The following is a 21,786-nucleotide window of genomic DNA, read 5'->3' as shown; positions in this document are numbered from 1 at the left end:
ACTGCCGACCCGAGGAACAAAACCCGAGACAGGATCAGGCTGAGGGCTTAACGCAGCTCTTAGAAAGGAGCAGGGGGACATTTATTTATTTATTTATTTATTTATTTATTTATTTATTTATTTATTTATTTTTTACTGTATGTTTGCCCATCCAAACAAGCAAAAAAAAAAAAAAAAAAAAAACTCCCTTGCACATTACTGTCCTTTGGATTCAGTTCTTAGTCATTCTTGTTGGACCGGTGTTGGTTGCAGCCAACCCGGCTGGCCTTCCCACCTCTCCCTTCTCCTCCCGGTAACCCCAGCAAACCCACCCAAATACGCATGAAACTCTATGGAATAAAGCCCCAAGTTTTACATTAATTCATTTATGGGGGGAGGAGGCGTGAGTGTGTACTACAGGCACACTTCTGGAGAGGTCAGACAACCTGCTCTCTCCGGCCACCGTGGGGGTCCAGGAATTGACTCGGGCAGGGGGCTTGGCAGCAGGCGGTCCCTCTAAGATGTTCCAAGCCCGACGTTCTGAACATGGTTTACATGTTCAAACTGAAACAGAAGCCTGAAGTGGGCGGTGGTGGTTCACGCCTTTAGTCCCAGCACTCGGGAGGCAGAGGCAGGTGGATCTCTGTGAGTTCGAGGCCAGCCTGGTCTACAGAGTGAGTGCCAGCACAGCCGGGGCGACACAGAGAAGCCGTGTCTTGAAAAACAAAACAAACAAACTGTTGTAGCAGACCGTAGACCTCTTTGCAGCTGGTGTATTCTCATTGTTGTTTTTGTTTTTAATTGTTGCCATGTATTTCCCCTTAAAACCCTGACAACCTGACCATCAGGGTGTGCATCTTGGTGTGTGACTTACCAGCAGTTCTTATTTTTTTTTAATTTATTTCTTTTTATTTGCATTGGTGTTTTGCCTTCATGTATATCTGTATGAGGGTGTCAGGTCTCGGAGTTACAGACAGTTGTGAGCTGCCATGTGGGTGCTGGGAATTGAACCTGGGACCTCTGGAAGAGCAGTCAGTGCTTTTAACCACGGAGCCACCTCTTCAGCCCCTTCCTGGCAGTGCTTACTGGCACTCACACAACCACCACCTTCCTGTTGTGTGTTTACATCTTTGTTTTTCCTACCAGGTTCTCTGATGGCAGCAGTTGTGGGTTTTATTAGTCCCCTCGCTTGGCACACATTAGGTCTTTAATGTCTGTTAAGTGAATGAGGGAATGAATAAATGAATGAGGGAATGAATGAATGAATGAATGAACGAACGAGCAAAGAAGCAACAAGACAGGAGCAGTCTAGTGCAGACGAAGAGACCATGGTTTCTACAGTTGCTTCTACACTGGTTTTGCTTCAGTGGGCTGGGCTGCCGCTAGAGAAAGCCCTGCTCCAGAGCTGGGGCGGAGAGAAGGCAGGTATGTGTGTCCTCGCTGGGAGGACACAAATGATACATTTGATGTTAGCCAAAGGGCCAAGAAATAACGACACAAGGAAAAAGGAGAGTTTTCTTTCAAAAAGTTATTGCGTGTCCTGATTTCTGTGTACATGCACAGCCGGGGACATCAGAGGCCAACTCACAGGGTTTGCTCCTCCATCCTTCGTAACCTGGGGATGACCCCGGGGATGGAACTCAGGTGGTCAGGCATGGTGACCAGCTCCTTTCCCTGCTGAGCCCTCTGCCAGCCCCAAAGCGGTCTTTGAATCCTGTGAATAAAGAAGGACTGGAGGGATGCTCCACAGTCAAGAGTACTTCCTGTTCTTCCTTCCGGATGACGGTAATATTAGTCAGGTTCCCAGAGTCACAGAACTTATGGAATGAATCTCTTCCGGCCTCTCCCACCTCCACCCCCACCCCACCCCCTGCCTCTCTCAAGGTTCATTCATATATTTGAAGAGTCTGCTTCAAGGGCACGAGGCACAGGATAAGAGCTGGTGAAGGGAGCCAACAGCACGAAGAGGGATCAAATCGGGCCGGGAACCACTTGAACTTCAGGATGCCTCCTACTTGGGCCTCACAGCACCCCTAACGGTAGATTACTTTATAACAGAATATATTTTGTAATATGGCTACCATTTATTAAGCATTTGCTACATGTTCACTTTTCCCGGACTGTCTCATCTGGTTCTCAGAACCCCTAGTCTAAACCTGAGAAAGCTAACACGGAAGTTAAATCTGTCCCAGGTCATATGTGTTTGAAAAAAGGGTAACCTGTACACCCAAATCTGCCTTCATCCCTAACCCTGTCCACAAAATCTCTTGTTATCTGAACCTCCAGGAAATTCTGACTTGTTCAAGGAGATATGGCACAAATCAAAGACCCGAGCCTGGAGGTGCTGCTGGCCTCTGCTCTCGGAAGGCAGAGGCAGAAGGATCTCTGAGTTCAAGGCCATCCTGGTCTACAGAGTGAGTTCCAGGCTAGCCAGGGCTACTCAGAGAAACCTGTACAGAGAGAGAGAGAGAGAGAGAGAGAGAGAGAGAGAGAGAGAGAGAGAGAGAGAGAGAGATCCGGATTTGATCCAGCCTATGCGTTTCCCAGACTTTTTATGGTACCACAAGTAGGTGAGAATCGCAGGACCCTGGAGCAGATCTCCTGTGGAAGAGCCACAGAAACATTCACAATACCTCCGTTTCTGAGCAGCCTATATCCTAGGAAACTCAAACAGAGCCAGAAGTCATTTGATACTGGAATTTATTTGTTCTGACCATCTGATCCCCGTGGTAGAAACGACAGTGCCCAGGACGGAGGCTCTGCAGGAAAACCAGAGACACCAAAATAAACACTGCAGACAGGCCTGGGAACGGCCTGGGAAGACAGGTTCTGTGGCAGCCGCCCAGTCAGAGCTCCTCTCTTCTCCGTCTTCCAAGTCTTAGTTACAATAAAAAACGTTTACCAGTGACTATGAGAATTCCAGGCACCCATGAACCAAAACATAGGACAAGAGGGAGGGAATTCAGAGTTAACTTGAGATTTCCAGTAGACATCAAGTGAGGGCTGAAAAACTCACCCCAACAGGCACCCCAGAAACATCTTCCTGGGAGATATTACAGCCGATGCAGGACAGGTAAGGGCTTACTCCCCGGAGTTCCCACGCCAACTACTTAGGCTTTCTAGTGCAGATGCTCCTTGTTCGGATCTCGTGTGTGTGTATGTGTATGTGGGGGGGGGGCTGTTTCCCAAAGCTGGTGTGGTGAAAGGGGTTCCCACCATCAAGCCGCTTTCTCTAAGGAAGCCCCAAAGAGTAAGGCGAGAAAGCCGCCAACGCGCCTCCCTGCTATTCCAGTTTGAACCACCAGGGGGCCCCTGGTTCCAGAAAATTGAGCGCCGGCTCCTGGCTTTGCCCAGAGAGCCCAGGGCCAGCCGGGTTTCCCCAGCACCTGAAGGCGGGCGTCCCGACAAGTCTCAGGTTTCAAGGGGGCTGGCGGTTGCCTGTCTGAACGCTTCTCTGTGCCTTGGAATTGTACAGAATGTCTCTTGTGGCTTTTCCTCCTCCCTCTTTTCCTGTTGACTCTCCCCATCCGGCTCTATGAATCACTGGACTCCACAGGAAAGCAGCAGATGTTGACTTTACTTCTTTTAAGTCAACGTCAGCTCTCTCCTGCGGAGTCGGGAGCAGGCAGGAAGGTGAGAAAGCGTTTCGGGGGTAGGTGGGTGGGCGATGGAGGAGAACCTTCTTTTGGAATTGTGAGGGAGGACAAGGGGATTCTAAAAGGAGTCAGGAAAACACATCTTTTGACCCCTGGTAATGGGGGAGATAGGGCCGCAAACAAAGACCCAATGTTGGAGGTGGAACCCGGCAGGGCGAGGAGGGAAGCACAGGGTGGGGGCATTTACGGGTTTGGGTGCCAGCCCTTCGTGTCTGAGGCAAAGCCTCATCTCTTGCCAGCAGCATACCCGTGGCTCAAAAGTCAAGTCAGGCTGCTGCAGGTCTGGAGACATTTTCCAGAAGCATCTTTTCCCTCTGAGCCAAGCCTCGCTTTTTGACACGAGTCTCTAGAAGAGGCCGCCAGGGAGGACTTTCGGAGTCGTCCGTCGGCTGCAGTCACTGCACCAACTTCTCATCCGCCTGCTCTTCTTTGGGGATTTTCTTACGGGCAAAGAAGCCAAGCTGGAGGGGGCAAGATTCAAGTCATTGCCAGATGCCCCGGCTGAGGGCCTTGCTAATAGCCCTCCCGCTTATCTGAGGTCTTGGCGTTTGTTCTGCTCCCAAAAACGGGATTCAATTTTATTTTCTTTGGCTTACTTTGACTCAGGCAACGTTTGTGGACTAGAGTGAAGGACGTCCAAACATAACACCCCCGGCCTGTTTAAAACTGCCCAGCACACAGCCTGTTTTTCTCGACAGTAAGATGCTCCAAACTGTGGGCACAATGCTCCCACCACCCACAAAAGCTGGGCTCACCTTCCAGAGGCAGAAGACCAGGAGCGCAAGCAAGAGCAGCCCTCCCAGGACACTGCCCACGAGGATCCACAGGGAGATGAGGGTGGTGTGCGTCTGAATCACCTCCAGCAGGCTCTGCATGTCAAGGAGAGTTTGTTTTGTTTTGATTTGCCATGCTTTGCTTTTGAGACGGGCTTCTGTGGGTTTGTTTGTTTGCCTGTTTTTGAGGCAGAGTTTCGTTATATGTCCCAGACTGCCCTCTCAACTCATGGCAGCCTCCTCTCTCAGCCTGCCTGTGCTAGAATTACAGGCATGCACCACCACACCTGGCTTGGGTTTTATTTGTGCCCTTTAACCTGGCTAGCCCCATTCGACATGATAACAAAGCCAGCCCCAAATAGAGAACAAAACAACAACAACAAAACAACAACCTACTTAAAAACACTGAAGCCAGGTATCGGGAGCGCCACCTCTGATTGGTGGACTGCTGCCTAATGGATATAGTTTTGCTCTGAAAACTCCCATTGTGGGGCTGGAGAGATGGCTCAGTGGCTAAGAGCATTTGTTTTTGCAAAGGATCTGGGTTTGGTTCCCAGTACCCACAGGTTAGCTCAAAACCATCTCAGTTTGGGGGGAATCCAATGCCGCCTTCTGACCTCCACTCACATGGTACACTCACAGGCAGGCAAAGCACTGATACTCATAAGATGTTAAAAACTAAATTGGATGGGCTGGAGGGATGGCTCAGCGGTTAAGAGCACTGGCTGCTCTTCCAGAGGTCCTGAGTTCAATTCCCAGCAACCACATGGTGGCTCACAACCATCTGAAATGAGATCTGGCGCCCTCTTCTGTATACATAATAAATAAATAAATCTTAAAAAAAAAAAAAAAAACTAAACTGGAAACAGAAGAGGCCATCCTTTACCCCTCCTATTGCCACTCTTCACGGCTCCCGTCCTACCTGACTCCAGGAGGAGGCCTCTGGCAGTTGCAGGACGCTGCTGTCCTCGGTTCCTAACGTGAAGGTGCTGACCACTGTCAGCGACTTGAACTTGGCCTGTGAGACAAGCAGGTGGGAAAACATTGAAACTGAGCCATCATCCGGTGGTGTGGACCCCCAAGAACAAAGCTGAAGCTCAGTTATCAGGGCTCTGAAGGCCGGAAGATGCTGGAAATCGATGGGGAGAACAGACAGAAAGCCTGCTCTGAAAATACTGTCCACGAGGGCATCCAACTCCCCTTTCCTTCCAGGGACCCCAGTGGGGCTGAAGTTTTCTACTCTGGGACTAGGGACGTGTTTCCTGCCAACTCCCACTAACCCTGATGCCAGGATCTCAGTGCGGGTCGAGTGTCCCTTCATGTGTCCAGTCTTGGTTTCTGCTGCAAGATGTTAGGAGGGGAAGCTTTATCCACCTGTTGTGTTTAGCAGTGGGCCTTTGGGAAGTGCTTAGGATGATGGCTTTGAAAGAAGAGCAGGAAAGAAGAGCAGGAAAGACGGGATACACAGGAGACTCAACAGGGACCCCTTACAGAAGCTGAGCCCAGAAGAGCCTCGTGCCTTGAACCTAACCCACCTGGTGTTTACATCGTTGTCTTTGTCCACTGGCCTGTAAGATCCTGGAGGTAAAGGACCATGTCTGGCCAGCCTCCATGCTGCCAGTATCTAGGACAAATGTGTAGTGGGATGTGTGTGTGTGTGTGTGTGTGTGTGTGTAGTGGTGTGTGTGTGTGTGTGTGTGTGTGTGTGTGTGTGTAGTGGTGTGTGTGTGTGTGTGTGTGGTGTGGTGTGTGTGTGTGTGTGTGTGTGTGTGTGTGTGTGTGTGTGTGTGTAACTTTGTCAAGTAGGTGAGGTTGGGGGCCAGTGAGCGTCCAGGGGTGCACCTGAATCACTCTCCTATGTCACCGTTGTTGGGATTACAAGCACATGTCACTGCCTCCAGCTTTCTATGTGGGTCCTGGGGTGCAAACTCAAGTCTTCGTGACTTACCTACTGAGTCATCCCAGCCCCCTAGTGGCTTCTTTTTTATTGTTTTTTTGTTTGTTTGTTTGTTTTTCGAGACAGGGTTTCTCTGTGTGGCTTTGGGGCCTTTCCTGGAACTCACTCTGTAGACCAGGCTGGCCTCGAACTCACAGAGATCCACCTGCCTCTGCCTCCCGAGTGCTGGGATTAAAGGCGTGCGCCACCACTGCCTGGCCCCTAGTGGCTTCTTAACAAAGGTTTACTATAAAAGTAATTAAGCTGGCTGTGGTGGCGTACACCCTAACCCAGCACTCAGGAGACTGAATCAGGTCGAGGCTAACTGGAACAGTTCACTGAGATCCTGGGGTAGGGGGTGGAGAGATGGGTCAGCCAGTGTCTGCTGCTCTTGAAGAGGACCAGAGTTCGGTCCCAGCACCCAGGCAACTGTAACTCTAGCGCCAGGGCACCCAACGCCTTCTTCTGCTCTCTGTGAGCACTCACACACAAGTGCACACACTTACACATGGACACACATATGCACACATAAAAATAAATCTTGAAAAAAGCTAAATGTTGGGGTGGGGGTCAGTGGTAGAATGCTTACATTATATCCCAGAGGCCCCTGATACAATCCTCAGGCGCGTGCGCGCGCGTGTGTGTATACACACACACACACACACACACACACACACACACACACACACACCTGAATCAGACAAGATGACCAAGAAAGCTAGAGAGAATACCGGATGTGGAGAGGAATGATTCGTCAGACTTAACTCACCTAAGACTTATGCTTATTGCCCAGAGACCTCCCAATAGTGAAGGCAGCAGTTACGTGTATCGTATTAAACAACATAAACACCCAGTGCTAAATAGCCATTTACAGTTAAGATGCCAGTTCCCTGCCTACGCTGACTTCTGAGTGCTGAGCATCATAGTAAATTCAATTTCATCTCCCCAGCTCCGGAGACTTTCACAATCCAGATCCCTATCACCTGCGCAGTTTTACTTCCCACTGCCCCGTAAAATCCTGTAAATGATATCAATTATTGTATTCACTTGTTTAACAAAAAAGTATTAAAACCCGCAATGAGTTAGACATGATACATGATAGGTCTTGACCTCCCCACTGTGGACTTACCACAGAATCATTCCTATAACAGACACTCGATGGAGTATGAGCGTGTGTGTGCACATGTGTGTGCTTATGTGTGTGCACTCATGTGTGTATGTGTGCACACACACTGGCTGGCATGGTGCTTGCTATATAGACCAGACTAGCCAGGAACTTTGAACTCACAGAGATCTATCTGCCTCTGCCTCTTGAGTGCTGAGATTAAGGATGCACATCACCGCCCCTGGCCTGATGAATTATTGATTAAATGTGGGCATTCTATTAACTGACTCATATGATGACGGAACTAAGGGATGCTAAGTAGAGGAAAATACAAGGGTGGCGGCTATGTTCTATCGAGGGCTTGCCATATGTCCATCTCATTATCTCCTTCTAACAATTCCACAAGCTAGGTACCACCATTCTCATTTTAAGGATCAGGCAAAAGCCGGGCATGGTGGCTCATGCCTTTAATCCCGGAGCTTGGGAGGCAGAGGCAGGTGATCTCTTTGAGTTCAAGGCCAGCCTGGTCTACAGAGTGAGTTCGAGGTCAGCCAGGGATACACAGAGAAATCTTGTCTCAAACAAACAAGAAAACCCCAAGCAAACCAAAAAGATCAGGAAGAAAGACCAGAGAGATGAAATCACTTGCTCATGGTCAGAGGGAGGCTGAACTTCACCTCCTAATCTCGTGTTAACATTTCTGATAGAAGCGGAGAGGAAGAAAAGGGCAGATTTACCCTCCGGAAGAACTCGTTGTGGACCAGCCTCAGCAGTCCAACAGAGATCTCAGTCCCCTTTGCCAGCTGTCCAAGGCGGCACCTCACTACCTGGCAGCGGCTGTTACTCCCGTTCTGTCAGAAGAGAGGCAGATCAGGACGCTGGAGTGGAGAGCTCCCCTCCCATCTCCACTTCCCACGACCTTTCACCAGACACCAATCTCTGCTTGCATTCCTGTCCCAGCCACCTTCCGGGGCCTCCTACCAGTCGGTCTGTGTGCCGAAGTTCCTCTGGGTGCACAGGGGGCCCTGGGGGCTCAGTCAGGTTCTGCACCGTGCAGCTTGCCTAAAGAAAGATCCAGCTTGAACGACCCTCTATGGACAACCCCTTCCCTTCCTCCCAAGCCACCTGGAAAAGAATGGTGGGTCCCAGGAGGAGGCGGCACTCCGCCAGCGGTGGGCGGGCAGACAGGAGTCCACCGGTTCAAGACGGCAGCGCCCTGGCCCAGACTCACGTTGCTACTGATGACCTGAGATAACGACAGGAAGTAATCGCCCCGTGGGCTACCGCGGGAAGGAGGGCTGAGATGATGAGGCCACTGACCACGTGACAGCCAAGGTTCTGAACCTGGGAGAAGAATTTACATTGGAAGGAGGCGAGAGACAGAGGACCTGCTTCATCCGTTCCCCTTCAGCCACGATTCTTCTCGTCCTTCCCCCACACAGCTATTGCCCCTCTCCCAGCCCCACCCCTAGCGTGCCAAGACCGCTCCCCACCACCAGCTTCTCACCCTGAGAGTGGTTTTGAATTCGGGGCCAGGACCCGCTGGGAGCGTCCTGTAAGGGTGAACCTCGTATCGATGCAGAGTGGACTCGCTGTGGAGACACCAAGTCATGGCCGTGAGGATGACACAGGGCACATGATTGCCATACAGACATGGATTCCGGGAAGGTAGGGTCAGTCGTGGGTAATGCGATAGGGATGCGGGACAAAGAAGGAAACTGAATATAACACGAACTTGATTTTAAAAACAATGTATGGCCATACCCCATACCTCTTCGCCCTAGTGCCAATGCTCAGGACCTGACAAGGCCAGGAAAGTAAGGTGCTCAAGAGCAAAGGTTGACGACGACGAGTCGGGGTGAGGACCAGGAGACTGGGCATCCCAGGGATTGGTGCTCCTGGGAACACCGGAAGCTCACGGAAGGCCAGGGAGGAGCCAAAGGGTGTGAGTCAGGGTGAGAATGGGTCCCAGGCGGGAGCCCAGCCATACCTAGAGAACAGGAGCTGAGGCTCGTACCGGATGTGGGCAGAGGTCTGGGCTGTGTTATCTTGAAGGGTCTCGTTCTTCTCCAGGCTACCGCTGTAGGGTCAAGGTGGGGAGGGGGATGTCACATCCCGGTCCCTCCTCAGGGACCCTCTCTGCTACCAGAGGATCAGGGCTGTCTCTTCCAGCCACCCACTTCTCCGACTTTCAGTCAAGACCCCTGAGCGGGCTGGAGGGGCTGGAGGAAGGTCCTTTGTTCTCACCTACTGGCAGTCAGCCTCACCAAGACCTGGCTCAGGAGCGAGGTGCAGCTAAATTCAAACTCTAGCAGAAAGGTCACCTGGGGGTAAGGGACGGGGATGGAATAATGAGAAATTCTTCCTTGTGGGAACACCACAGAGGAACAAGGGCCTGTGTCTACCTCCTCCTTCCCAGAACTTCCATGCCCCGCGGATCCCAGACCCCGCTTTCCCGGCACCTTTCCTCATCGGGGGCCCAAACTCACCTTGGCCCCCGCCTGGAAGACTGGGTGGCCCACGATGCACACCCGGGCGTGGGGAGAAGGGACCGAACATTCCACCTTCACCGATTTGGCCCTCTGAAGACAAAGGAATGGAGGCGGAAGTCAGGGCTGGGGCTGCTCTTCCGCCCACTAAGATGCTAAACGCTGAGCCTTCCTTCGGAGCACCCCAGAGCCAAAATAACCTCCTCCTCCCTCCTCCCTCCTCCCCTTCGCTTCAGAGCCTTCCCCCACGGGTACCTGAGGAGTAAGACTGGCCAGGTGGAGGTTTCTAGAGAACCTGAGACTCAGGCTAGTGTTGTAGGCATTTTCCTTCTTGTTCTCCAGGGTTGCTGACACCAGCAGTTTCTGCCGGCCGCCGTGAACCACAAATGGAGACTTCCTAGAACGGGACATAAAGGAAAGACTGAGAGGTAAAAGAAATCAAAAGTCTCACGTCCAACATGGTGGCACATGCTTATAATCCCAGCACCTGGGAGGCAGAAGCAGGTGGATCTCTGTGAGGTCAAGGCCAGCCTGGTCTACGCAGCAAGCTCCAGGCAAGCCAGGGCTACATAGGGAGAACCTGTCTCAAAAACAACTCTCTAGCCTCCTTGAGTCCCTTCCGGCTTACTTAGCTCATCTCCATCTAACCTGGAGCCTCTGATGTCCATATCAGCTTGAAGCACCAGGTCTGTGATACATTCATTGTCAGGGCCACAGTCTTTTGAGAAGGGGACCTAGAAGAGACGTGAGGGTCGGAGGGCTGGGAGGAAGGCAAGGAGAAAGGACTGGAATTGGGGGAAGGTGAAGAGAAGAGAGGCTGTATTTGGGTCACCAGAGCCCGGATCAGATTTCACCATTTGTGTGTGGCCTCCCCTTTCTCTTCAGTTCACTGGGAGAGCAGCCCTGGGACCCCAGACCATGCATGGCACTGCTAACCAGTATTTGGACAGAGGTGGACGATCCCTCATCCAGCACAGGCCCTGACTTGGTGGTGTTGTCCAAGGCAAAAGTCACAGTCAAGGCCACTGGCCGGAGGTAATCCGACGTATCCTGAGGAGAAGCAGAATGAAGGACAGATCGTGGGGAAACAGGATCAGAGCAGAAGCCAGGCCTCTGCAGAGGACGCCAAGTGTGACCGTCCAGGAAGCCCTTTCTATGTCCTGGGCACCGTGTCCCAAGGTTGTCGCAATACGATGGACTGTGACTCAAATACAACCCCTCTGATACAGTTATCCGTGTGTATCATCCCTTTCAGTCAAGGACCCTGGATGCGGCAGCCAAGTGACTTGGCAGAGTTCATAGTGACAAATTATAGAGCGAGGTTTCCAGTCCTATCATCCTGACCCCTGATCTGGATGGTCTCAGTCTCTCCGCTTCAGTTTTGTCGCTGGTCTGGTTGAAACGCCCCTGGGACCCAGGCTTCCCCTCACTCTCAGGCCCAGTGTGAAGCACGGGCTAACCCCTCCTCACCAGCACGTGGAAGTGCAGCCGTTCACAGGTGACATTCCCTACACTGAGCTGGAGCGGTCGCGGGGACAGCCGCTGGCCAGAGCCATCGAACGCTGCACGCGCCCCGGCTGTCCACTCATCCAGTGATGCTGAGAAGCGTATGTCTGATCGGGAGAGGCAAGCATGAGAATGGAGACAGGTGCCCACACCAGGGCGGGCCAGGGCTGGGGCGTTGTCTCAGATACACTCACAGAACCTGCGGTCCCAACGCCCCGGAGTGTGAGAGGTCACTTGGAAGCACAGGGCTGCCGTCAGGCAGGCTGCTTCCTGGCCTCTTCGCCTACAGTCCTTCTGAACGACGCTGATGTGCGGCGGCATCACATCCAGGCTTGGAAGCAGGTGTATGATGGGCTGGGAGCTGGGAACAGGGTGGGGAAGAAATTCTAAAAGGAGCAGGTAAGTCCTCCCCTCCAGTCCCCGAAAGTACAACCCTAGACTGAGGGTGGAGCTCAGTGGTAGAGCTAGCTCTTCAGGGTCCGAGCTTGCACTTCAGAACCAGAAGAAAAGAAAAAGATAAGAATTGCAACCTTAGTACTTGCTTCCCCATGATTAAGAAAGAAAAAAAAAAAAAATTAAGGTCCAAATAGGTCACCCTTCCCAGAAGCCTATGACAGAAGTCACATAACAATACATTCAATTTTTCTCGCCCAGAGCTGAGGACCCAACCCAGGGCCTTGAGCTTGCTAGGCAAGCGCTCTACCATTGAGCTAAATCCCCAACCCTCAATACATTCAATTTGATAAGCACTAATGTCAGAGCTAGAGAGATGGCCCAGTGATTAAAAGCACTGGCTGCTCTTCCAGAGGACTCAGGTTTGATTCTTAGCACCCACAAAGCAGGTGAAGGCCCGCTGTAAAACTCCAGTTCCAGGAGATCTGATACCCTCTTCTGGTCTCCGCAGGTACTGCACACACACATACACACACACATACGCGCGCACACACACACACACACACACACACACACACACACACACAGTACACAGACATACACACAGGCAAAACACCCACACACATAAAATAACAATAAATAAGCACGGTTAGAAATCTTCATGTGGACTATCCCATTTGATATCTGCAACAAACCAGTAGGATAGTGACAGTTACTTTTATTCTATGAACTAGGAGCTTAGGCATCAGCTTAGTTGACCAAGAAACACAAATCTAAATCTGTGACCTTTGTTCTTATAAGCTGTGCCATTCTGTGCACCGCTACCCAAGCTGATACCCCCTCACCTGAGCAGGATGGCTGCCCCATGGGCACCCACAGCAACGTCCACGAGATCATCTCCATCCAGATCTAACCGGCCGTCCACGCTTCGGCCGAAGTAGCGGAGGGTCTGTGGCATGGATCTAGCAGCGATCCGCTGGGAGGAGGGGGGGGGAGACTGAGGAAGGACGCACATCTGCTTTTCTGTCCTCCTGTAAGCCTCTTTCTAACATTCCCATCCATCAAGAGAATAAGAAAAATTCGCCCATCTCAAGACCCCCTCCCTTACCATCTCATTTCTCAACCTATGAATACGGGCATGGGCTTGGATTGACTCTTTTTTTTGTTTGTTTGTTTGTTTTTGTTTTTGTTTTTGTTTTTGTTTTTGTTTTTCGAGACAGGGTTTCTCTGTGTAGCTTTGCACCTTTTCCTGGAACTCACTTGGTAGCCCAGGCTGGCCTCGAACTCACAGAGATCCGCCTGGCTCTGCCTCCTGAGTGCTGGGATTAAAGGCATGGCATGCGCCACCCCCGCCCAGCTTGGATCGACTCTTAAGCCAAGTGGATGATACATAAGCAGAGGAAACAACTCCCTTCCCTTCCTACTACTGAGTCCCATGTTCAATTGTTTGTTTTGATTTTGATTTTGAGACATCTCACCATGCAGTCCTGCCTAGCTTGGAACTCACTTATGTGGGCCAGGCTGGCCTTGAACTCACAGAGGTTCACCTTCTGGGGTGAGAGGCATATGCCACCACACTGCTAACCTGGGTAGGATGGGGCCTGATCCCGTTCTGGGCTCCATGATACAGGTATAGCGCTCCCTGGTGCCCATCCTCCAGGGGTGCCCCCACAGCCACATCAGCGAAACCATCTTGGTTCAGGTCAGGAAGAGCAGCCATGGCAAAGCCAAATCGAGAATCCTGGGGGCGTGCTGGCTGAAGGGTTCCTTGGAGCATCAGCAGACTTTGCTTGTGGTGGTGAGGAGACAGAAGGGATCGCTTATCTGGTGACCCTCACCTCTCAGCGAGCTCTCAGATATGTGTGTCTCTCTCTCCCCTTCTTCCACCACCACCCCGCACACATCTTAGGGGGTCCCACCGATCTCACCTGGCCCACCACATACACGTACACACGTCCGGTCTCTTTGTTCTGGGGACCCAGGAACATGGGGGCCGCCACAAGTAAGACATCAGTTATTCCGTCACTGTCTGTATCCAGTGGGCACAGCTCACCACCAAAGTACGAGCCAATCTGGTCGAGGTGGGTGGTGAAGAGCCCAGAGGGAAGGAAAGGTGATTGTGGACAGCTGGACTCAGTAGAAAGCGCTCACCACTGTGCCAATCTGGTCCTCACACCCCTGACAGACTGTCTGCCAGAATTCAGCATAGACTTCCCAGCCTTGCCCTTTCCCTAAGCACTCTTCTTCAGCCTGGACGTCCTGGGGACCCAAGGGTCCCACCCTCCCCTGATGTCATACCTGATCCCCCTGGAGGCTCTGGGTGACCCTCAGAGACCCATCTTTCTTTAGCTGGAAGACTATGACCTTTCCTCGATGTCTAAACCTCGGTGCCCCGAGAGAAAGAGGCGGCGTCCACCCGGCAGATTTATGGAGGAAACAGAGTAACCTAGAAGTGAGAAGGGATCAGATGTAAAAGGAAAAGAAGATGGGGTAAGAGTGGACGGCGTGCTAAGGGCGTCAGGTGAGTTCTCCAGAGAGATCAGTGAAAAACTGCCTGAGTGAAGAGGGAGGGCCTCCCACCCCTACTGGCTCTCCCTCACCCTCCCAGCACCCCCCAACTCTGTTGCTCACCCAGGTAGGCTGCGTGGTTCTGAAGTGCAGGGGGAAACTCATCTTCCAGGGCCGTTCGTGGGGGGAAAAGGCGGCGACCTTCTTCAAGCCATAGCACCGAGCCCCCCCAGTCATAGGCCCCCACCATCCCAAAGAGAATCCCATCCTGAGGGGCAGAACCAGACGAGGACACTGAGAAGACAGTGGGGAATAGGAAAAAAACGACTCCCCAGGAGTAAGATGCTCATGGAAGGGCACACTGTGGTCAGAAAGGCGTGGAAGGTCAGGATGCAGGAGTAAGATGCTCATGGAAGGGCACACTGTGGTCAGAAAGGCGTGGAAGGTCAGGATGCAGGAGTGCATGGAAGGCACATGTGTCAGAAAGCGTGGAAGGTGAGGATGTAGAGTAAGATGCTCATGGAAGGGCACTCTGTGGTCAGAAAGGCGTGGAAGGTCAGGATGCAGGCGTGGAAGGTCGGGATGCAGTCTGGTTAAAGGAGAAATCTGGACGGGCCTTAGGGTTGAAGTTATCTGAGTCAGGGCTGGAGAGGATTATGATGAGATCAAGGGCCGGGGGTGCTGCAGAAGGTCAGGGTCTGTCCAACCTGTAGCCGGTGGGTGGAGAAGCCAATCTCAGACATCTCTAGCCCAAAGGAGCTTTCATTTTCTCCACGGGACCCTTGGACATGAGAAAATTGCAAAGCGCTATCAGGGGAGCTCGCTCTACTGAACTCACTCTAGAATGCCCCCAACCCGGTCTTCCATTTCGCCAGGATAATCATTACCTTCAAGACCAAAAATCCGGTCTCCCAGTGCATCCACAATGTCTGTCAGGGCGGCCTCATCTGTGACGTTGAAGAAGAATCGCTCGTCTGGATCACTAGCGATGTCTCTGATTTCCCGAAGAAAAGAGCTAGGGTCTCTCTGTCGCCGGAGATAGTGACCAAGGACCTGAGTTCAAGATGGGGGTCTATTAGCTGTGTGAAGTAAGTTGTTAGAGCTGATAGAGAACATAGTCAGCTAAAGAAAGAGGAAGGAAATAACAATTGAAGTCCAGGGAGTTGCTGATACTATTTCCTCTGTGTTTCACATCCTGAAAACCTTTCTCCATCTCTCTTTTTAGATCCAGAGTCTATTCTTGGTCTGGGAAAATAACTCAGTGAGTAGAGTGCTCGCCACGTGAGCCTGACAGCCTGAGTTCAGATCCCCAGACCCCATAAAATCATAAAATGCTGGACGGTAGCACAAGCTTTATCTGCAATCCTAGCAGGCTCCACCAGGAGACAGGAAGCTGAGTCAGAAGACTGGCCCAAACCTGTGGGCCAGCTGGCCTGGCCTATTGCATACAGCTGAACAAGAGACCCAGTCTCAAACAAGGTGGAAGGTGAGGACCACTATCTGAGGTTGTTCTCTGACCTGCATGTGTATATATATATACACATACACACACACACACACATACACATACACACACACACACACACACACACACACACACACACACATATATATATCATGGTATGTGCACACATGCACACACACACACACACACATACACATATATATATATATATATATATATATATATATCATGGTATGTGCACACATGCACACACACATCATACAAACACACATGCACACACACACCATACAAACACACACGCAATACAACACAGAACAAAACCAAAAAGCACCAGTCCCAAGTCTCACCGCAATCCCGTAACGTGTAACTTTCCCAGCCTCACAGGCCTTTAGTGCTGCTGGAAGGTCCTCTCCATCGTGGGATTCTCCATCAGTGACAACCACCAGCAGCCTGGCAGCCTCGGGTCTGCCCCCCCGGGACTCACTGAACCCTTCTGTGCTAAGAAGAGAAAGGAATGAGATACAGTCATGCGTATGAGCATGCATGTGAGTGTACACACACACACACACACACACACACACACACACACACACACAATGTATTTAACACTGTCAGCAGTTCACTGAGGTCAGATGTTGTATCTTCTAGACTATTCCCCAACAGTGTTTAACATGCAAACTGGCACAAAGTCACGGTTTGAATGTTTGGATGTCACAGAACACATAGAATAACCTATCATCAGTGTAAATAAGTACAGGCTTTAGTCATTCACAGATTCATTCAGCAGACATTGTGTTTGGGTTGACAAGATCAAGGGCATGGAGAACAGACACCGGTCGTGGGGCCAGGCCGTCTTCCCAGAGGTTAGTTTAGGGTCGCATTTGGAAAGAAAGCTAGGACTCAAGCGGTTGAAAAGCTAAGGATCAAAACTGACACAGAAGCAGAGGCGAGCTGGGGCTCTGGTCACAAGACCAGACAAGGAGAGACACACACAGACACTGTAAAACGCAGTAAGAGAGTCCAGTGACAGCAGTCAGCTGAGTCTTCCTCCGTGAACTTCCGGCACACAGACAAAGATAAGCATACAGAGCATCTTGTGATGGCACACTACATACACCCCAGCCCCTCTCCTCGCCCTGCTGATCCTTCACCCGCCCGCATCCCCTTCCCCACGCCTCACCAGGCCACCATGATTGCTTGGGCCGTTCTTGTTTCTCGTCCCTCCCGCCGACTGAGGTTCCTGGCTGCTCTCACAACTTCTTCCTTGGTTCGGAAATCTCCCAGGGACCACTCATGCACAGGGCTCTCCCCGTACTGGACCAGCCCTACCTGAAAACAACAAGCCATGTTCCCAAATGGATGTCTGCAGAGGACGAAGGAGAAGAAAGGACGGAGAAGAAACGAACACCCCTCAGGCGGGTCCAGCCTATAGCACCAGGGGCCCCAAGCTATCCTAAACTTACTTCAAACATTATGAGATTTTTGTGACTTTTTGGTAACTTAACTGCACATTCCTTAGTCATGAGTTCTGCAGATGACAATGTCCTGATGCTATGTCAAGATGTTGGACATGCCTGATTACAGTAAAGGGACCACGACTATTATTAATCTCTTTCCCTCCAAGCCCATCCACGTATCCTTCTCGTACCTGTATCTGCTCCGGATCAATGAACAGTCTCCCTACCAGCCTCCGAAGGAAAGTCTGGACTTCAGACCAGGGATAGATACTATTGGAGCCATCCAAAACAATGACGACATCCATGTATGTAGGACAGCCTAGAAGGGGGAACATAGAGATGGGAAACAGACATGGAAGGATGCTGGGGTGGAGCCAACAGTGGAAACCGTCACAGGAGGATGCTTCAGTGTAAGCTAGGGCTTCTTTCTTACATGCAAAGGACTACGCCAGGTCCTACATGCAGAAATGAACGAAAGAAGAGAAGGACAAGTGTGAAGAATGAAATACGCCCTGGGTAGAAACCTACCACTAGCCTGTGTATGGGAGACTGAGAAAGCATCACTTTTGTATGTGTGTGTCTGTGTGGGAATTGAACTAAGGGCTCTCTACTCATGCTCTACAATGTGCCACTGAGGGGCAGGTCCAGCTCTGGGGGTCGTTTCTGATAGTGGTAAACCAAAGAGGCAGCAGAGGCCGGCCATGACAGTTCATGTCTACTATCCCAGTACTTCAGAGGCCGAGGCAGGTAAGTCCCACGTTCAAGGGCATCCTGGACTACATAATAAAACCATCTCCCAAAAGGCGGCAAATAAGAAGGTATATATGAAAGGACTGGGGGAGACCTCAAGAGTCGAGCGCTCACTTGGCATGCATGAGACCCACAAAAATCAGACATGGAAGATTCTGAGAAAATGCACTGGGGTAGAAAACACTGTAAACAAAGGGAACTACAGGTCCAAAATAAACGGCACACAGAGGAACAATCGTGTAAACGCGATGGCTGAGGCACAGGACGTGCGGAGGATAAGCTGCGTTTTCCAAGCTGGTTAAGCCAGATCTTGGTGTCTTGACGCTCTGGTAAGGAGTCTGAAGTCTAATGTTAGCAAAGAGCAGGCTGCTGCATGCACTGTTGGGAATGCTGAGGACAGCCATGCAGACCCTCGCCAAGTCTTCTGTTTCCCCCACCCCGCACCCCCATCTGGGAGCTGAGTCCTCAGGCCCTTGCACTGGCTCACGTTGGGCAGTGGGTGCCAGGCTTCCCTGGGGCCGGAATGAAGCATCCACACGGGCACATATTCCAGAACTGAAGACAGAGCTGCCACAGGCTCGAGACCAGAGCGGGGCACAGGCCTGGGGGTGGGTGGGTAGGGGAAATAGTCATTCCCAGACCTGAGAGAGGCCCCTCAGAACATGCATCCAGTTAAAAAAGAATTGAGATTACAACATGGGGTACCCTGTCTTGCTCTCTAGGGATTCTGAATTCCTTGACTCTTCTATACGGACTCATTTCCCTAGACAGACTCCCTTTCCCTGCCGCGAACCTTCTGAGACCCTTTAGCTCACCATGAATCCCCCGTCATCATCTGTCTCTAGCAGAGACATGCCCAGGTGCATGTTCACAGCAGGCTGAGAGGAATTTCCCAGTTGATAGTCACCTGGTTGGAGGAGAGGTAGAAAGTGAAGTCATGGGGTCTAAATCTGGGTGCCTTAGTTCTGTGTAGTTTGGGAAGAGCATGAAGAGGAGTCAGTATCGAGTTGAAGGCCAGGTCTGTATAGGTTATGGGGGCAGCAAAGAAGCTGATGTACAAGGACTCGGTTACTGGGTGTCAAAATCAGGGATTAGCAGGGGAAGAGTCAGGCATCTTCTTACCCAGGTGGCCCTTGGCACATGGGGCATTGTGGGGTCCCCCTATAGAGCAGCGGTAAACATCCCCCCGCCGGTCACCTGAAGGCCCATCCCAAGGGGCGCCCACCAGCATCCTGGGAGGGAAATACGGACGTAAGCATCAGGTGAACATGACTCTTAATGTAGGAGAGAGGGAAGGTGCATGGAGATGGCAAGTTCAGAGCCCTAGGCCCTTTCGAGGACCAGCTTAGAGACCCATTTATCTTGCTTTCCCTTCTCACCAGAGCTACCACAGTCCCAATCCCATGGTCCTCCGGGCCCCTTCTCACCATCGCTGTCCACCCCCAGCATGCTGTAAGACGCTGTATCCAAATTCGGCCTCCGGTGGCCCTGTGAACAGGCGTGGGTGATGCTCATCCAGATTAAAGGGGGAGCAGAGACCTGGGAGGCCAGGATCATAATTAGCATCAACCTGTCAGTCAACTGAAGAAGGGCTGGAGAAGCCAAACGATGCACAAGACAAGAGGGTGCATTTCCATCTCCGTGTGTCTGCCTGAGTACGTATAAGTCCAGGCCTCTGTCAAGGTCATGGACTCAGAGCCCCAGCTGGGATGATAGGGCGATTCTCGTCCTGCGTGGGGGTCCCAAGGCCCTCGGCCAGGCCGAAGCACAGCTGCATTTCCATTCTCACTCCTGAAATCTCCTTCACAGACACATCTGGAAAGGTCGAGTTACTCTTTCCACATCATTCCTCCTACACACCCTCCTGAGCCGTGAGAATCAAGAGAAGGAGTGCGCCCTTCTGCAGCCACAGAATAGCCACCCTTCCAGATTCCTCCCAAACCCGGGGCCATGGGGAGAAGGAGAGGAGGGCAGGAGCCCCGGGTCTGGGTGTCTCCTTTCCATTCCTTCTCGACACTGTCACACTTGGACTCTTCTCTCCAAGGTCTAGGATGTTGGTTGCTTCCAGTCAGTGCTAATTAACTGGGTGGAACCCCCGGCCTGCCCACACACCGAGTGTGCCATCTATCCTTGTCGAGGGTCCTACCCCCCCAAAATAACTCCCCCACAATCTGCTGCTCATCTCCTCCGCCTCCCAACCGCCCCTTGCCCATAGTTTCCTCAAACTCTAGCCCACTCTCCGGGTCCCCAACGGTGTCCTGCTGGGTCCTTTCTTCTGACCCCAATTCCCATAAAATCAGAGCTGGTATTTTAGGAAACAAAGATTACAGGGTACCAGCAGGGAAAGCTTCCAAGCCTCTTGTCCTCCCATCCTTCTCCTCCACTGCCTCGTTCCTTCCCTTCAAGCCCCTCTCTCTTGGCCCCTCACCCTCCAGTAGCTGTAACCCAACTCAGACTGTGCTCGCTTTCTTTCAGAAAGGTATTTTGCATCTGAGCCTCTTTGCATCCAGGAAATTGGCAGGGTTATAAGGCCAGGAATTCGTTAGATGAACCCCGAGTTCTGACCACATAGTAAGGCAATTTATGCCAGGGAGTACCAGTGGTAGGGAGAAGCCCGGAGGGTAATGGTAGGGATCAGACTAGCTGCCTGGAAGAGGAAACATGTTTCTACTCTGTATCCTCATTCCTGTGGATTTTAGGGCGAAGGTTTTAGACAACTGGGTGCAAATCTTACTCAAGCCCTAGGTAGCTCCAACCGCCGCCATTTGGGAATGTAAAAATAGGAGCGCACGTGAAATATAGTATCAGTATTAACCTCTGACCCGAACTCCCAAATTATTCTAGCCGTAATGGTCCCAATTCTAAACAATCCACATAGCATCCATTCCCACCAGAAACCCAGTGGGTTCCTCTCCCTCACCTGTCAGCATCACCAGGGGCACGAACAGGTGAGGGACGGAGAGGCGCGCCATGCCTGCTTGTCCGGTCTTGTCCAAGGAGCCCTCTGCGCCTCTCTGTCCCTCTCCTTCGCTGTTTTCTTTACTTTCCCTCCAATCCTGCCCCCTCCCACTGGCAGCTAAAAATAAAGTTGGACGGAATGGGAGGGATGGTGGGAGGGGAACCGTGGGGAGCCCCGACCAAGAGGACAGAGGGATCTCAGTCCCGGGCTCCGCCTTGGTGCTGCCCCCTGGAGGCCTCAAGTGATATTCAACGAGAACAGCTTTGGAGCCTTGGTGAGGCTACTTTTCCCCTCTGTATTTGGTGTAGTGATTTCCTCCCGTTTGGAACGGACAGCAGAAGTTAGAGACGACCTCTTTTTGCCGTACTAATCTCAACCTGAGACATGCAAACTAAGAGCTGACAGCAGTCTTCTCCTGCCTACTGTGTGCAGGCAGCCCCACTGTGTGACCTTGCCAGTTCACTGAGCTCGGGTCATGTTATGCGTTTAATAGCTTTCGGAGAGTCTATGTCTGTAGACAGGTGTGCTTTGCTTTGGTTTAGACTATCCCACCCCAATGTAAGGAGGCTACAAATGTCACAAGAATGGGAGAAACATCTTAGCACTTGCGATTGCCCACTGCCTACTACTTCCCCAACACTTAAGTTTTCAACGACAACCTGTAGGTAACGATGTTAGTTGCCAATGCCATGGAAACCCACCCATAGTCACAGGAACTAAGGCTTAAAATGGCCAGAGCATGAGAGGCCAGACCAGATGCCAATGAGCAGCTGGATAGTGGCGCACACCTGTTCTCCTAGCGACACACAA

General features: G+C 51.6%; 1 protein-coding gene and 2 long non-coding RNA genes across 4 annotated transcripts; 2 read left to right on the top strand and 1 right to left on the bottom strand.

The window, feature by feature from the left end:
• Positions 1–2,662: 2,662 nt before the first annotated feature.
• Positions 2,663–21,500, bottom strand: Itga10 (integrin subunit alpha 10). Its single transcript, XM_028854099.2, is given in 32 exon segments — positions 2,663–4,096; positions 4,391–4,504; positions 5,331–5,426; positions 8,187–8,300; positions 8,431–8,511; positions 8,681–8,724; positions 8,727–8,793; positions 8,957–9,041; positions 9,440–9,529; positions 9,697–9,773; positions 9,939–10,031; positions 10,194–10,335; positions 10,587–10,672; positions 10,875–10,988; positions 11,409–11,551; positions 11,639–11,805; positions 12,683–12,813; positions 13,423–13,626; positions 13,766–13,909; positions 14,136–14,233; positions 14,236–14,283; positions 14,469–14,613; positions 15,053–15,126; positions 15,233–15,398; positions 16,158–16,308; positions 16,991–17,139; positions 17,459–17,586; positions 18,505–18,619; positions 18,833–18,924; positions 19,140–19,249; positions 19,445–19,556; positions 20,938–21,500. Coding segments are annotated over 32 exon segments (3,498 nt in total). The 5' UTR covers positions 20,990–21,500; the 3' UTR covers positions 2,663–4,030.
• LOC119088199 lies at positions 3,550–10,910 on the top strand. Of its 2 annotated transcripts, none has more exons than XR_005091807.1 (4): positions 3,550–3,612; positions 8,157–9,117; positions 10,281–10,366; positions 10,824–10,910. It is a non-coding gene; the product is annotated as an uncharacterized LOC119088199 (long non-coding RNA). The 2 variants fall into 2 exon arrangements; XR_005091806.1 differs by lacking the exon at positions 3,550–3,612 and adding an exon at positions 5,421–5,992.
• On the top strand, positions 14,228–16,278 carry LOC119088198. Its single transcript, XR_005091805.1, has 4 exons — positions 14,228–14,358; positions 15,221–15,433; positions 15,571–15,831; positions 16,187–16,278. It is a non-coding gene; the product is annotated as an uncharacterized LOC119088198 (long non-coding RNA).
• Positions 21,501–21,786: the final 286 nt, after the last annotated feature.

This window comes from Peromyscus leucopus, chromosome 6, assembly GCF_004664715.2.
Source record: "Peromyscus leucopus breed LL Stock chromosome 6, UCI_PerLeu_2.1, whole genome shotgun sequence".
Classification (NCBI taxonomy): Eukaryota; Metazoa; Chordata; class Mammalia; order Rodentia; family Cricetidae; genus Peromyscus; species Peromyscus leucopus.
Note: the sequence above shows the minus strand (reverse complement) of the source record. Positions and strands in the feature narration are given on the sequence as shown.